Source organism: Typopeltis vanoorti, chromosome 14 (genome assembly GCF_054136105.1).
Source record: "Typopeltis vanoorti isolate ZY-2024b chromosome 14, IOZ_Tvanoo_1.0, whole genome shotgun sequence".
Taxonomy (NCBI): domain Eukaryota; kingdom Metazoa; phylum Arthropoda; class Arachnida; order Uropygi; family Thelyphonidae; genus Typopeltis; species Typopeltis vanoorti.
In genome coordinates, this window is record NC_143562.1 from 41,676,655 (window position 1) to 41,694,248 (window position 17,594).

The 17,594-nt window shown below is 37.3% G+C and overlaps 1 protein-coding gene across 4 annotated transcripts in view; it reads left to right on the forward strand.

The window, feature by feature from the left end:
* LOC150099400 (centrosomal protein of 57 kDa-like) overlaps positions 1–17,594 on the forward strand; it is a 177,827-nt gene that overhangs the window by 35,217 nt on the left and 125,016 nt on the right. For 3 of the 4 annotated variants that reach the window (XM_090404119.1, XM_090404118.1, XM_090404120.1), the window contains one exon: positions 4,510–4,626. In XM_090404119.1, the coding sequence (XP_090260245.1) occupies positions 4,510–4,626 (117 nt within the window). The remainder of the gene's footprint in view (positions 1–4,509; positions 4,627–17,594) is intronic. The other variant, XM_090404121.1, reaches the window with a different exon arrangement.

Sequence of the window (17,594 nt, forward strand, 5' to 3'; positions counted from 1 at the left end):
GATTCCGCTCCACTATGTACTACTCTCTGTCTGTCTGTCAGCTTCCCCCCCCCCCCAATCCATGCTACTACTAGCTTCATATGCATTCTCATTTGCTCCAACTTTTGTAATGGTTTTCCATGTGATAGTCTGTCAAATGCCTTTTCAAAGTCCTCATTCAGTATCTGTTGAAGATTCTTCAGCAGAATTAAACAAGGAAAATGCCTCTGTGAGTAAGTAGATAAAATGTGAGTAAATTACTAAACCTGGACCTACCTTTTACAAAGCCATGCTATCCACCATAGAGTATTGTGTTCCTATCCATCCACTGCTGGATTTCATCTTTAACCAACTTTTCCAATATTTGAACCACCAATCCTGAGATATTTTGCTGTAATTTTCTACTTCTGTCTTGGAGCCACCTTTATGTAATGGGATTATCTTACCCTCTTTCCACTCCCTTTGAACCTTTCCAGAGCTGAGCCTTTGATTAAACAACTTCATCAGCGGCACTGTCATTTCTCTTGTACATACACATAAAACATAGGCCGACATGCCATCTAGTCCCACTGCTGTATTCACATCGATATTTTTAGTGTGCTGAGGATTTTGGTTTTGAACCTGAAGAATTATCCTCTGCCAGTAGTAAAAGACTTATTTTTAACTTCTTCTTTCTGTTAATCTACCTACATTAGACTGTCGCTTCACCTACTGCAAAATCTCCACTTTGATGATACGCCATTACAATATAATCACTCAGCAACTGATCTATTTCTTTTGTTTCTCTCACTTTCTATTATCATCATTGAAAGTTTTTTTTCACTTGGATATAAATTAAAAATGTCAAATTCTTATTTAATCCTTTCCACAACCACTCTAATCCAGAGTATTTTAATAATAAAGTGTGACATCTTTTCACTACTTGTGTATGGCACGCACGCACGCACGCACACACACACACACACATATGACTTCTGCTTTACTTCAACCTTGGTTTCTCTTCTGCATCTGGCTCCCACTGATGAGACCTCAATAAAGGTTGAAATTGGTCTGGGTGGTGGCCCTTCCCATAATGCATAGTATTATATGTACTTGAAAGGATATGTGCTTTGCATTAATGGGATACTAAGGTAATTAATATGAAGTCATTAGCCTCTATATACAAGTAACCTAGTAGTGAAGAAACTGCACACACAGTGTTTATACTCACCTTGATAATGGTTTGTTACACGTGTTGAAATAATACTGAATACTTAAACTTATTGATGTAAGTGAATCCATTTGTTAATTATATACCTGACATGTTTTATTATTACCTATTACAATAGTGCAGTCTAAAATTTTTGTTGTACTGGTTGTACTGTGGTGCCTTGCAATTCGACAGTTGAATTTCGCAGGCCGGCGCGTGTATGGAATTGTGTGATGTTATTTGTCATTTTTTTGGGGGCTGCATTGATATGTTTCTCGTGTTGCTTGTGCTAATTTTCAATTCTGCATTTTTCAGAAAGTAAAAATTTTGTGCATTCGCAGTTATTATTATTTTTTTGAGTGAAATTTAAGAATGGGTCTAAAGAGAAGTGAACAGAGGAATAATTCAGAAAAGAAGCACACTTGGTTGAGCATGGAGAAGAAGAAAGAAATTGTAGATAAAGTGCAGAAAGGTAGAACAATTACAGATGTAGCTCAAGAGTATGGCATTCCTAGGTCAACTGTGGCAACATTTTGGCAACAGAGAGAGAAGATTATGGGTGCTAGGGTGTCTGCTGGTGCAGTGAAGATTTCTGACAAGAATAGATCTTCAATCAATGAAGGAATGGAAAAGCTGCTTATCACCTGGATTAGAGAAAAACAGATGAAGGGAGATCCAGTAACTCAGGCAATGATCTGTGAGAAGGCTAGGTTAATTTTTGAAGAACTGCAGAAGAAAACTCCAGGATGTACCTCAGATCAAACTGAGGAACTCAAAGCAAGTCGAGGCTGGTTTCACAGATCTCAAGGTAGAACAGGCATCCAACAGGCATAGTGTTCACAGACAGGGGGAAGCTGCTAGTGCAGATAAAGAGACTGCAGAAAAGTTTGTGAAAAAATTTAAAGATTTAATCAGGAAGGAAGGCTACCTGCTACAGCAAATTTTTAATGGTGATGAAACTGGGTTATTTTGGAAGCGCTTGCTAAATCTAACTTGCATCACGCAAGAAGAAGTGAAGCTCCCAGGACATGTCTATGAAAGATAGGCTTACATTGTTATTGGCAGCAGCAAATGCAAGTGGAGACTTTAAACTAAAGCCACTTCTGGTTTACCACTCAGGAAATCCTCATTGCTTTGGGAAGAAAATCATTAAGGCCAAACTGCCAATGATGTGGAAATCCAATGCAAAAGCCTGGGTAGACCAGCAAGTTTTGAAAGATTGGATTTTTGAGGTGTTTGCCCCGAGCTTGAAGAAGTTCCTCACTGACAACAATTTGCCTTTGAAAGCACTGCTGATCCTTTACAATGCTAGTGCCCACCCTCAAGACTTAGAGGACATTCTTAAAATTTTGCTTATACTCATAATGCCTTTCGAAGTTTGTCGCTCTATGTTGCACACTGTGATGAAGTATTCATAGAGCTTCTTGCATCTGGGCATTGGTTGGAGGAGCTTTTAAAATTTGTTCTTCCATACTTGCATTAGGTTCACTTTCTTCTATCAGTTTAAAGTTCTCATCAGAAGCAGCTTGACATATTTCCGACACTGTCACTGTAGCCACCACTTCAACGTTGTTATCAATATCCAACCAATTTTCAAATTCTTCATTTGACATACCATCTGGGGTTTTATCAAAAATTTCATTTATAAGATATTCAAATTCTTTGGAAGGAGTTTCAGAGTTTGTCTTAAAAAATTTCTTGCCTCCAAACATGACATTACTGATCCAACCCATGTTCAGGAAGTTATTGTGTGTTTTAAGAAGCTTTACATCAAGACTGTTCTCACGGCTTTTCGACATGACTCACTCTTCTGACAAAACTACTGAAGGTCTGGAAGACCGAGTTCAACATTTTCCACACCATTTCCTTTATTAAAACTGCCTGGGATGGAGTGACACAGAGAACCCTTTGTGCATTGTGGAAGAAACTCTTTTTTAATTTTTCTCAGGATGACAATAGTGCAGACCAAGCAGCTGGAGAATTAGAAGCAGCTGCAGCAATGCGAGAGATCATTTCGATGATGGAGAATCTCGACATAGAAGAGGTTGATGAGACTGATGTAGAAGAGCTTTTGGTGGATCATGATGATGAACTGGCCGTGGAAGAACTCAGAGCACTCTGCAAACAAAGGAGAGAGAAAGAGGAATTTCATCTGAAGAAGAGGATGGAAGGGAAAAGGGGCCGATGCCAACAGCTACCATTAAAGAAGTTTTATTCCATTGGGAGAAGGTGCAGTCTGTTTTTTTTGGAATGGCACCCCAACACTCATGATATGAATAGAATGACAGACTTGTTCAACAATATCATCATGCATCACTTCAAAACCATCTTGAAAAAGAGAGAGACAGTCCACCCTTGATCAGTTTTCCTTATCCCTGTTCAAGCAAAGAGGAGATGAGAAGAGGTAGAACAGGATAAAGAAGACTCCCTTCTAACATCTAAGGCTCAATAGATTGTATGCATTGTATGTGTATACAGTAGTGTATAATTTAGTGTGTTATACAATAGTAAAATACTTAAAGTAAATAATATGGTGTATTTCTTTCCCACTCCCCCATTAGGGGGAGTGGGATGGGGGTCCGACAACGAATTAATCTATTTCCCATAGACTTATATGGGAAATATTGTCCCTCAATTCGACATTAGTTCACTGACGGATTAGTGTTGAAATGCGAGGCACGACTGTATAACATACTTAAGTTCATGTTATAGTGAATTCTATGCTTTAATGATTTAAATTATGCATAAAATATTGACAGTGCTTTCCATAAAGATTGCTCAAATGAAAGGTTTAAAAAATTGTTCATATTTAAGATTATTTTGAATGCTAAACATTCAAAAATTACAGGATTTTAGTTTATTTCAAGTTCAAAATGTGCAAGTGGCTGATGCATGTTTTGGTATTTTGTGCCATGAATCTCACAATACAAATATCCCAGCTAAGTTTTTTTTTTTTTTTCACAATACAAATATCCCATTTAAGTTTACAGGCTTGTAGACTAGTTGTTCTGAAGAACAACTGATGTTTGGAAAAATGCTTTATCCCCAGTATGGTAAATCTTATAATGAATATCTTATATACTTATTTCAATTTTTAGACATTTCTGCTACAAATACATTAATATGTGAACTGTCCATCAGTATTTTTGTTAGTTTTTGATAGGTTTATTGAGTTTTTAAAATAGATAATTTGGTAATTTAAAAATCGAACTTAAATCATAAAATTCCTTTAGAATTTTATGATTTATAATTTATAATCATTCAAATCAATTTTTATACCAAAAATAATTATTTGAATAGAATCACTTTTTAGTGTAATTTTTTGACATTTATATTTACAGATGTTACAAAAGCATTGCTCAAATTATGGGGAAAAATCCAGTTATTACAACAAGCTCAGATTGTGGCCAAACAAAATAATGGGACATCTGTGGATGGACAACATAAAGCTAAAAGTGGTATTATTTTATGCATAGATATTTTTTAGAATTTATAATTTGAGCTGTGCAGAAGAAAGTGATTTTTAATCGGTGAATAGTCCATTTTTTTCCCCTTTTTTTACGTTTTTGTGTGCTAAATTGTTTCTCTGAATACGAGTGTACTTCAGTGGTTGTTTTTTGGAAGTTAGTTGCTGTCGCAATATAATAAATTTTGGTTACCGTCGGAATCGAATGCATAATGGTGGAAGACAAAACGAAGCTAAGTTTTCATTACTGTATTTAGTTATATTTCATTTTATTTAATTATATTTAGTGTACTTAAATGTTTTTTTGCTTGTAATTGTTTGTACTTTTTTTTTCTTATTTATTTAACGGAATTTATTAATTGAATAATTATTAAAGATTACGCTACTCAGCAGTAAGGAATGAAGGTAGATTCAGCTGCAGTTGCAAGTGGCGTATCGCCAAGTCCTCTGCCTTTAAGAACTCTATTATAAGTAATATCATAAGGTGACTTTGTGGCATGCAGTACTTGTGGCATGTATGTGTCTCAGGAATTGGATGTGTGACTTGTGAAAGAGAGCAGAGAGTGTATGTGCGCAAAATGCAGGCAGTTGGAGGAAATAAGTGCATTAGAAATATCGATATTCGACCTTGTTGCTCCAGGAACGGGGAATGAATGTAGGAAGACAAGTAGTGTGATAGGAGAGAATGAAAAAAATATATATATGAATGAGAAAATAATATTTGATAGTGTGGAAGGTATGAGTGACTGTGAAAGTTTAGGAGATGGTTTTGTTTGGGAGAGTGAATTTAGATTAAGAGTAACTGACCTGCAGAGGGAGATAGATGAGCTGAAAGAGGAGGTGGAATGTCTTGTGAATGAGAGCAGAAGTATGAAAGATAAGATTAGGGGAATGGAAGAGATAAATACAAAGCGAATCAGAGTAGGGGAGAGAGAGAATTTAGGGAGTATGAGTGAGAGGTATGGGGGTGCTAGAAGAGGAGAGAATGGAAACAGTAGAAGAGAGGGAATGAGAGAGAGGTATGGGAATGCTAGCAGACGAGAGGATGGAAACAGTAGGAAGACGGAATGAGAGAGAGATATGGAAGTGCTAGAAGAGGAGAGAATGGAAACGGTAGGAGAGATGGAATGAGAGAGAGGTATGGGAATGCTAGAAGATGAGAGGATGGAAACAGTAGGAGAGATAGAATGAGAGAGGGATATGGAAGTGCTAGAAGTGGAGAAAATGGAAACAGTAGGAGAGAGGGAATGAGAGAGATGTATGGGAGTGCTAGAAGAGGAAAGAATGGAAACAGTAGGAGAGAGAGAGGGGTATGGGAATGCTAGAAGAGAGAGAGAATAGCAGTAGAGTAGAGGGAATGAGAGAGACCTGTGGGAATGAAAGAAGAGGAGAGAATGTGAATGGAAACAATAGAGGAGAGGTAATGGTAAGAGGTATAATGTATGGCGACTCAATGATCCGTGGTGTTCAAGATAGGATGCGTGAGGAGTGTTTGCCAGGAGGAACAATAGAAAGGGTGGCTATAGCAATTAAGAGAGGTGAAAGGGTGGATGAGATGATTGTGATGGTAGGAACAAATGACTTGAGTGGTAATGTAAGTTGGGCAGCGAGAGATATGAGATTTTTGCTTGAGGCTATACGGAAGAAGACAGAGAGAGGAAAAATAGTGTGCGTGTTGCCTAGGTATGATAATGATGAGCTGAGCAGAAGAGCGGTGATATTGAATGGCATAATAGCGAGAATCTATGACAAGAGAGGACTGGTATATGTGGATGCTTGGAGTGCGTTTGAGGAAAGAGCGGAATTGTATGCAAGAGACCATTTACATTTGAATGAGGAAGGATGTAGGCATCTGGAGAGATTGCTGTTCTGAACGAGTCAATGTGTCTCAGGGAGGATGATAGCAGGGGTGGCCTCTTGTGGGAATGGATACTTGGGAGAAGGGAGACGATGTCAGGTAACACTGAGCCCAGTGGAGTCTAGAAGGGATAATGCTGGGTATAGAAACAATGGCATTTATATACTTTATACTAATGCTAGGAGTATCCGGAATAAGGGAGAGGAATTGGTGGTGCAGATAGCATCAGCCTGGCCAAAAATTATTGCGATCACTGAGACATGGTTGACAGAAGGGGATATAACAACAGGAATAGAAGTCGCTGGGTATAGCATTTTTCATCAGGATAGGAGGGGAAAGTGTGGTGGTGGGGTACTGCTTATGATAAGTGATGACCTATGTCCTCTAAGAGTGGAGGCTTTGGAAGGAAGTGAGACAAATGATTTTGAGAGCGTATGGTGTGAGGTAGAGGTAGGCAAGACAGGATATTTAGTGGGGTGTTGCTACAGACCCAGAAGCACAGAGGATGGGGGACCAGGAGATATTTAGAGTTTGGCAAGTGCAAGAAGAATGGTTGTTATGGAAGATTTTAACTACAGTTGTATAAATTGGAGAGAGGAAGATGCATGTAGCAATAGGGGAATGGAATTTCCAGAATTCTTGAGGGGCAACATGTAACAGAGGGAACAAGAGGTTCAAGCGTTTTGGATTTGGTTATAGCATTAGAAGAGTTGGTAATAACTGAGTTGACATCTCTTCCCCCAGTTGGAGAGAGTGACCATATGGTTTTGACTTGGAAAATGAATAGACATGCAGGAGTATCAAAGAGACGGGAACTTATGTGGAATTATAAAGCAGGTAATTATATATAATAGTCACAGACGAAGTTGACGTCTAAGACGAAACTTCCCGAAGTTTCATGGAGGGAGGAATTGGAAGGCCGGGATATCATTAGTGCGTGGGAAATTGTGAAAGAATATTTGTTAGCAGCAATGGTAAGTTGTATACCATGAGTGAAAAAGAGGACACAATTTGGAGTAAAGTGGATGACAAACAATATTAAACAGGAATTGCATACGAAAAAGAGGCTATGGAAGAGATATAAGGAGACAGGTGAAGAGAAGATGCATGAAGAATATAAGACACAGGCCAGAAGAGTGACTAGTGTGGTAAGGAAAGCGAAACTGGAATATGAGAGGAGATTGGCCCTAAGATCCAAAGAAAATCCTAGGGAATTTTTTAGCTATGTGGCCAGTAGGAGGAGAAATGACTGTGGAAGAATGATATTGTGGGATAAAAATGGGAATAGAGTGACTGATGCAGAGGACATAGTGGAATTGTTCAATGAACACTTTATTGGAGTATTTCATCCTAGAGGAGTCAGTTTTAATGCTAGAGGGATAGGGCTGGTTCGAGGTTTAGAGGTACAGGAGGAGAGTGTGTTTCAGATATTGAGTTCTCTGGATGTCAGTAAAGCTTTGGGACTGGATGGTATTTCACCACGAGTTTTGAGAGAATGTGCTAGGGAACTGACAGTGCCTTTAACCTGGCTTTTCAATGAAAGTCTGGCTATGGTAAAGGTGCCCAGGGAATGGAAGGAAGGTAAGATAGTGCCATTGCATAAGGGTGGTAACAGACTGGAAGTGTCTAATTATAGGCTAGTCTGTGTCATCAGTAGTTGTTAAGATCGTGGAGAAAGTAGTGAGGGACCGTATACAGCATTGGGCAGATGAGGGTAATGTTATCTGTGAGAGTCAACATGGATTTGTGAAAGGGTGCTCTTGTTTTAGCAATATGCTAGCCTTTTATAATAAAGTTACAAGAACATTAGATGAGGGAAAGGCATATACTGCAATTTTCTTAGACTTAGCAAAGGCATTTGACAGGGTGCCACATGATAAGCTGATATTTAAGTTGCAGCACATGGGTTTGGATGTCAGATTGGTCAACTGGATTCAGGATTAGCTGTCTGATAGGTATCAGAGAGTTGTGTATGGTGCAGCAGTTTCAAGGAGGCAGAAAGTTACAAGTGGGGTCCCACAGGGCTCAGTCTAGGACCTATATTGTTTAACCTTTATATCAATGACAGTTGTTTGCGGATGATGCGAAGCTGGGAAGTATTATTAGTAATAGTGCAGATGTAGTAGCCCTGCAAGAGGATTTAAATAAGCTAGATAGATGGGCAAATGAATGGGGGTATCAGTTTAATGCAGCAAAATGTAAGGTCTTGAGGTTTGGGAAACATAGATGGGATGCTGCATACTTTATAGGTGGAGTTATACTGGAGGAAGTAGGGGGGACAAGAGATCTGGGGTTGATGATTGGTAGAAACCTGAACTTTAGGGGACATATTGCAAAGGTGGTGAAATGTAAGGTCTTGAGGTTTGGGAAACATCGATGGGATGCTGCATACTCTATGGGAGGAGTTATACTGGAGGAAGTAGGGGGGACAAGAGATCTGGGGTTGATGATTGGTAGAAACCTGAAGTTTAGGGGACATATTGCAAAGGTGGTGAAGGTAACACAGAGGATTGCTGCAATTATGAGAAGGACACTGACCTGCAGAGATAAGAGGGTTATCATTCTGTTGTGTAAGTCTCTGATCAGACCACACTTGGACTATTTTTCTCAGATTTGGTCCCCAGGATTTGAAGGGGATAAATTAACTGTGGAAAGGATACAAAGACGGATGACAAAGATGGTTTCAGGACTGTACAATGCTAGTATGAGAATCGGCTGAGGGAATGGAGACTGCAGAGTTTGGTGGATAGAGGAGGAAGGAGAGGTGATATGATTGAGACTTTTAAACTGTTGAGAGGTGGTTACAGGGTTGACACTGGGGAGTTCTTTTGCTTGGTTGAACAGCAGGAAGGAGTGATGACAAGAGGCCATCCCTGGAAGTTACAAAAGGAAACTGTGAGCAAGAGGGTAAGGAGTGGTTTCTTTGCGTGGAGGGTGGTTGAACCGTGGAATGCATTGCCTGATGGAGTGGTGGGAGCGAGAACAGTCAATGAGTTTAAAGAGTAGTATGATAGACTTTGTGTTTCTAAGGGGGGGGACCTCCCCTCGATGAGTCTTGACAGACTTTATGTTCTTAGGAAGGACCTCCCACGATGAGTCTTTTGACTCCATGGAGGCCTGAATAATAATAATAATAATAAATCATGCACGAGTTCACAAAAAATATATTAAACTAGTAGAAAACTATTTTAACTGTCTTTATGTATAAATATAAATAGTAACTATTTTCTGGAGACCTGACGTGAACTTGAAATCCAGTGTGTTTGGTATTTTTGGATTATGTAATTGTAGCTCACTCATGGTATTAATGTATGGTAGGCTAGTAGGTTTATAATTTTTTGTGGATGCAATTCAATAAAAAAAATAGCAGAATCCTTTTTCATTAAAATCAGCTTAACTTAACTTGGCAAACTAACTTACTCAAAGTCAAGATGCTACTTACCAAAACTTCAGTTTTAAAAATAAGAACGGTTTTAGCTAATTCAAATCTAGATTTAAAAAATTTTTTTTAAATCTAGGTTTTTAAAAAAAATTATTTAAAAAAAAAATTTTTTTTTAGGAGAGAAATTCACCATATTATTTACTTTACATATTTTGCTATTGTATAACACACTGTTAGCTTTCATATTCATCTGATATAATTCTCTCATCATTATGTCATCACTACTCTATCTGTTTGACTTCGAAGAAAACCAAAGAAAACAAGGAAAGGAATCTTTTTTCAACATAGAAAACCAGCTCAAAACATGACTTAGAAATATGACTGCTTTTAGTGATCACATATAGCTTATCGGTAGTGAGTTCATATGAAAAATGAAATCGTTGTCGATAAGCAGTATGTGTTGTTCCTTCTACATGATTGTAAAAGGAACACATCAGATTATAGTGTACATGCTTAAAGCCTGCAAATTATGCATTCCATGGAATGTAAGTGATTTTGAGAGAGAGGAATGGTCAATGGCTTAAGAAAGAAAAGTCAGGACAGACTAGTCAAAATTTGTACACATTTTATTGGAGTACCTCCTAAATAATGTAAGGATGAGGATGTTATTTTGCCTCTTTACAAGGCCTTGATAAGACCTCACTTCGACTATTGTGCGCAGGTCTGGTCTCCTGGTTTCCGTTGTGATTCTAATATATTGGAGAGAGTACAAAGGAGAGTGTTAAAAATGATATCAGGATTGTGGAATACTGATTATGAAGACAGATTGAGAATTTGTAGACTGCAGACACTAGCAAACAGGAGAAAGAGGGGTTTACAAACTTCTGAAAGGGTCATACAGGATTTCAATTGATGGAAATTTTCAATTTATGGAGGGTGGGGAAAGGATGAGAGGGCATCCTTGGAAGCTGAGAATGAAGGCTGCCAAGAAGGATGTGAGGGCTAGATTTTTCTCTCAGAGGGTGGTATGTGATTGGAATGGATTGCCATTGGATGTTGTGAGTGCAAGCAATGTGAATGAATTCAAGAATAAGTATTTAATAGCTGGTGTGTGTGTGTGTAGTATGTGGCCTCCCTTGATGAGTCTCTGACTCCCTGAAGGTCTCTCTTGATAATAATAATAAAAAAATACACAACAATGCTAGTTGATTTAGAAGATTTGCATATCAAATAGAATGATCATCTCTTAAATTAGATATTGAGGAACAGATTTAAGCATGATATCTTACTTTGGCTGCTAGCTTTTTTGTGACAATCAAAAACAAAACTGCAAATAAAAGAAGAAAAATTGGCAGTTTCATTAGAGGTGATTGCTAAAGCACTGAGTTACTTTGTCTATTGTCATAATAGATAAGTGTGTTCCTTGGATGTTGTAATATTGCATATGTTGTAATGAAAACAGATGTTCTGTAGATGAGATGATTGCACAATCTTTTTTTTTTTTTCTTGATCCTCTCAAATGGTAATTGTAATGATATAATTGTTATTCGATAGTAATAGCATTCTTGTTGGCATTGCCAATTTAGCCAATAATATCTCCATTGCCACTTTTGATGCCATTGACAAACAAGTGGAATATTCTGGTAAGTCTGGTGGTTATAAGTAGAATACTCAATAATAGTTATTAAAACGAGGTTGCAGATATACTAATTTGAACTGAATTGTGACTTTGAAACAGTTATACATTGTAACCACGTTCATACAGCGTCATTGCAGTCCACTCAGGAAAAGATGAAATCGGGCCACTATTCCTAGTATCTTATGAAAAGTTTTTCTTTTCCAGAGTGAAATTTATTATCCCTGAATTATTGGGGGGGGGGATTGTTGTTTTCCATTGCATGTTACAACACATTCTTCATGAATGTGCTGTAACTTGTAATGTAAAAAAGTTCTAGTGTAAAAAAAAGTTTTGTTTATTCGTTTTAATAATGAACACACAATATTGTTTAACTTAAATTGTTTAAGTCAAACATTTTGCATGATTGACAGCCTGGTGGTATAGTGATGACCATATGAGAAATATATCCTAGAAGATTCTTTAATCTTTGAAGTCACTCAAATTTATTAGGTAGAACTGTTTATCTTTTCTTTGTGTACTTATTGAGGAATAAAATGGAGGCAATACAATTCTTCAGTAGTTAGAAGTTGATACATTTTTCAATGGTATCCATTTTTCCTCTGTGATTTAAATTTTTAACTTTACTCCAGTTTGAGCACCTGTATAATCAGTGGTATTTTGTGACAGGAAGCAGAAATTATTCCTTTTGTATAGCTGGCTGTAAATTTTCACTTTATTCATCACAAAAATGAATAAGGATTATTTAAATTGCATGGAACTGAAGCTAACAACACTAACTGAAGAATCATCAGTTTCTTGTATTAATCCTGTGCACCCTTTGAGAGGTACACATGATTAAGAATAAATTTACAGCAAATCGTTTATGTTGTGTTTGATAATTCAGGTCACTTCAGCAGAAACCTCATCCTAATGGTAGTGAAGTTTCTCACAGAGTTGTTCTTTCAGCTTAAGGAACAGATCAAAGTCTGAAGGGCTCATATCATGATTGTATTCCTCTTCCCTCTTAGTGTATCCATTTTTGAGATCTACAAAATTTTGAAACCTTTTGTCAGACATAATATTTTTTAAATATATGTCATACTTGGGTGGGAGAAGTTAGGGGTGACTAATAGCCTCTGCTTTTCCTGAACTCGACTTCTTCCCTAAGTCTTTAACATTTTCTCTTAACATTTTTCAGTAAGCATGTATGAATTTTTCCCAGAATATAACTGGGAGATGTCGGTATGTTTCACACCATGTTTTATTTCCTTTTCCTTTTTTATGGATTAATATATTGGGAGTGTTTTGCTAATCATTTGGGATTTGATTGAACTTTCTTAATTGTGCAGTGTATCACTGTCAAAGTTTTATATCTCCTTTTATACGAGGGGGGGGGGGAATGAAAAGCTCTTATAAAACACCTAGAACAAAAAGGATATTAAAGTGACTGATATTACCACAAGAAGAACATAAACCCTTTAACCCCCATATTTATCAAATTATAATAATTTGTTCTTTTTCTTTTAGAATATATAAGAAGACATGTCAGAGGTTTTGAAGAAATTTAAAGACACAGAAGTGTGGGTCATCAAGGTCTTCATGCTGCAAGAAAAGTCTGCAACTGAGATTCACCAAATTTTGTGTGAGACTTCAGGGGGATGTGTCCCAGCAGTTGCCAGATGGGTGGCCAAGTTTAAAATTGGACATCCTGAGACAACAGATACCTCAGGTCAGGAAGGCCTTCCACAGCTATCACACCTGAAAACATTGATGCACTGCATGCCATTATCCTTGATGATAGATGAATACCAGCCAAAAACATTGCAAAGACTCTGGGGATATCCAGGACTAGTTGGGGGTGTTACATCTTCACTTTCCGTAATTTATCTATTTTATTCACTCTATAGGGCCTCAAAGGTTATCTACTAACTTGAATAATATGAAACTTCCATCTTTTGAACTCAGGCAAATTTGTTTGATTAGTTGCTGCACCAGCCTAAGTCGTCATCGTCATCATCAAATTCCTACCATGTACCCTCAAGGGGTGTACAGGATATGATAGTACTACATGAAAAATTTACATCATCACTAACTTCCTATCTACAATTTTCCTCCAAATCAGTCTGTTACTTGTCAAAACTCCAACATTACCAGATCTTATATTTCTATCGTCTAAGGCACTTTGTACCGTATCAATCCACCTGTATCTTTGTCTTCCTCTGGGTCATTTTCCTGCCAACCTGGCAGAGAACACTTGTTTTGCTAATCTTTCCTCTCCCATTCTGTTTAAGTGACCATACCACCTGAGATTAGCTCTGCTAATGCATTCCTGGATGCTGACAATGTCAAGTTCTTTCCTAATATCCTCGTTTTTAATATGATATTGCCATTGATGCCATCTGTTCACGCCTCTAATCTTTCTCAAGACTCTCATAACTGCGGTCTCTAGTCTTTGGTCAAGTGTTTTACTTCTGACCCAGCTCTCAGATCCATAAGTTAAAACTGGTTTGAACACTGTCTTGTATACATTCTAATCTCTAATTTAGCGTTCCGACTAATTTCTCTCTTATTCTGTATGAATTTATTCAGTTGACTTCCTACCATACCAACTTTGTTGATTCTGTTGTCTATTTCCATATTTAATTTACCATCTTCACTAAAAATCGTGCCTAAGTAGCTGAAATGTTTTACTTGTTCCACAGGTTCTCCATTCACAACACAGTTGACATTTTCAATGATTCTGCCTATTTTCATTGTCTTTGTCTTTTTAATGCTGACCTTCATACCATATCTATTAGAACAGTTATTCAATTTAGTCAGGGAATCTTGCAAACTTGTAGCAGATTTATTTAGAGGTTTAACATTGTCCACATAAAGCAAAGAGCTGACATTAACATCTCCAATTTTGATATCATGTTTAATACCAATTTTCTTCATAATGTGATCCATATAGATAATGAATAACAGAGGGGATAATGTACATCCTTGTCTCAGACCAGATTTAACATTAAACCATCTTCCTATACTTCCTTCAATTCTAACTGCTGACTTACAACTCAAATAAAGACTAAGTATTGCTTGATATAATGCCCCATTGACACCATATAACTGTAGCATATTGAATAGCTTCTCTCTTGGCACCTTGTCATATGCCTTTTCCAAAATCGACAAAACTTAAATACAGATCTTTGTTATATTCCCATGATTTCTCAACTATTTGTCGTAAAGTGAAGATCTGATCCTGACAGCCTCTATTTGACCTGAATCCAGCTTGTTCTTCACCAAGCTTTTCTTCCACAATTCTTCTCAACCGTTTCTCAAGTATACTTGCATATATCTTACCAGGAATACTCAATAGGGATATACCTCTGTAATTCTCGCATTCAATTTTTTATTTCTGTTCTTATATACAGGTACTATGAGAGCTCTACTCCAATCATTGGGAATTCATCCCTCTGTCCAGGTATTCTGAAATATGCAGTGCAGCCACTGTAAGACTTTTATACCACCATACTTCAGCATTTCTGGTCGAATATTATCTACTCCTGCTGCCTTTCAACATTTCAAGACTTTGGCTTTTTCTACTTCAAGTATGGATATGTATTCCTGACTGTATGCCTGTTGAGTGTTTTTTTATCACTGTGTTTTCATCACTGCTTGTTTCATTTAGCAAATTTTCAAAGTAATTACTCCATACTTCAAGGATATCTTTTTCTCCTGTTTTCATTTCACCTTTGTCATCTCTAACTCCTTTTACAGCACTCTTTCCTCCATTCCTAAGCTTCTTCAACAGCCTGCAGAATATTTTGCCACCTTCTTGATATTTATTTTCTATGTTCTTGCCAAAGCTAAACAGTCTTACACACTGTTTAGCTTTCTTACATTTGTTTCTTTATATCTGTTTCTTACATTCTCTAAGAGCACAAGCTGACTTATTTGCCAGGAACTTTTGATATGCTTTCTTCTTTTCCTACACTGCCTCTTTAACTTCCTATGTCCACCATGGAGTTCTAATTTTTCTATCCTTGCAGACAACTTCACCACATGCCTCTCTAGCTGAATCAATCAGGGTTTTCTTCAAGGCTTGCCACTGAATTTCCAAGGTTTGGTTCCTGTTCTCAAACTCTTTCATTTTTCCTTCAATAATCTTTGTGTATTTTAGTGTACAGTTCACATCTGAGAGCGCCTCAACTTTTATTCGCTTTAAAATTTTCTTACATGTCATTCTTTTCAATATGAAATTCAATTTTATCCTGCTCAAGACTAAATAGTGATCACTTCCAATTTCAAATCCTCTGTACACTCTGGTGTCCTGCACCAGGGAGAAAACATCACTATTAACAATAGCATAGTCAATGAGACTTTTCTTATTCCTTGCCTCTTCTCTCCATGTGAATTTGTGCACATTTTTATGTTGGAGCATGGTGTTAGTAATAACCAGTCCATGTCCTGAGCAGAAATCTAACAGGTATTTGCCATTATTATTAGCCTTGCTCTTTTCTCCAAATTTCCCCAAAACATTTTTGTATGTTTGACAATCACTTCCTACTCTGCTATTTAGATCCCCAACAAGAACCATCTTTTCCTTTTTCATTGTGTCAGTAGCTTTCTCTAGAGCCTGAAAAAATTCCTCCACTTCTATCTTAGTAGAGCTTTCTGTTGGACCATAGGCAAAAATAAGTCTCATTGTCCAGTTCCCCATTCTGATATTTGCCCAAATCACTCTACTCGACACTGCCTGCAATTCAGGAAGATGAGCGTCATATTTTGTGTTGAATACTATGGCTACCCCTTCTTTTCCTTGATTGTCATTGCCTGAATATAACATTTTGTATTTATTGCTCAGAAAGATCTCACCAGTTTTTGTCTTTTTTTGTTTCAGTCTTCCGTATTATGTCGATCTGATACTTATTTAATTCCTCAGCTAGCTCCATTTCTTTGCTATTCAGGCTTCTTATGTTGATAGTACTGATCTTTAACTTTGGTGATGTTGAGTTAGGATGTGTTTTCAGATTTGTTCCAGTAGCTGACTTTTTGCTGTTCACCCTGGTTCCCCGGCAAAAACAACGGGGGCCTTGTTTAACTGGGCGACACCCCAGCCAGCATGAAATTTTGTCATGTTGTACCATCATTTTGTATTTTGGTTTAACCAATAGGAATACAATTTGGTCAGCTAAATCCCAAATTGCCAGTCCATCCTCGTTCGTTCAGTATCCAGGTAGGTATTCAGCAGGGTGCACCACGAGAAGGTGAGGATTGGACATTAGGTCAGAAGCCCTGGTCAGTTCTTCGCATTCCTTTAAAGGCTATGTGGAGGTCTCCTCTCAGTTATACAGCTCTGACCCTTAAGCATCCCCCAGCCTAAGTCTAAGGACAGAAATATCTTATCCTAAGGAAGGTTCGTAGAGATTAAGTGTCATCAATAATATTAAATTAGATCAAGGAGATGTGGATACCTTAGCTTTGCAGTCGTAGTCCTTTACTCTTAATTTTCTTTGGGTATTCCTTGCATGCATAGGTTTGATATTTTATGAGTGGTGAAGTCAGTGAACATGCTCAGAACACACATATGCATGAATTATAAAACATGTTTATTTTACAACTAAAGATTACAAAGAAAAGCACAATGTTAATGGCAATACTAAGATAAAGAAATGTTTAGACTTTCATGCACAACTCTCTCACTTTAAATATACAAATCATTGTTACATTAAAGAATCATTTATGCAATTACTACTCTGTATATAGACAAACTTGAAGTTATTTGTAATACGGAAAGAGGCCTAAGATTCATACCTAATAACACAGCAGACAAAATACGTATAGAAACTGCGAATATTTTAAACCATAACAAAACAATAACAAGCAACATAACTAAACATGAATTAACATCGATAAAATCACTTAAAACAAATCCAAACATAGTAATAACCAGAGCTGATAAAGGAAATGCCACTGTCATTTTAAACCGTACCACTTATATAGAAAAAATGAATCAGCTGGTCTCTGACAATAACACATACAAATTAGTTAACTGCAACCCAACTAACAGAACAAAAAACAAAACAGAGAAACTACTTAAGTCAATTACCACATGGCCCG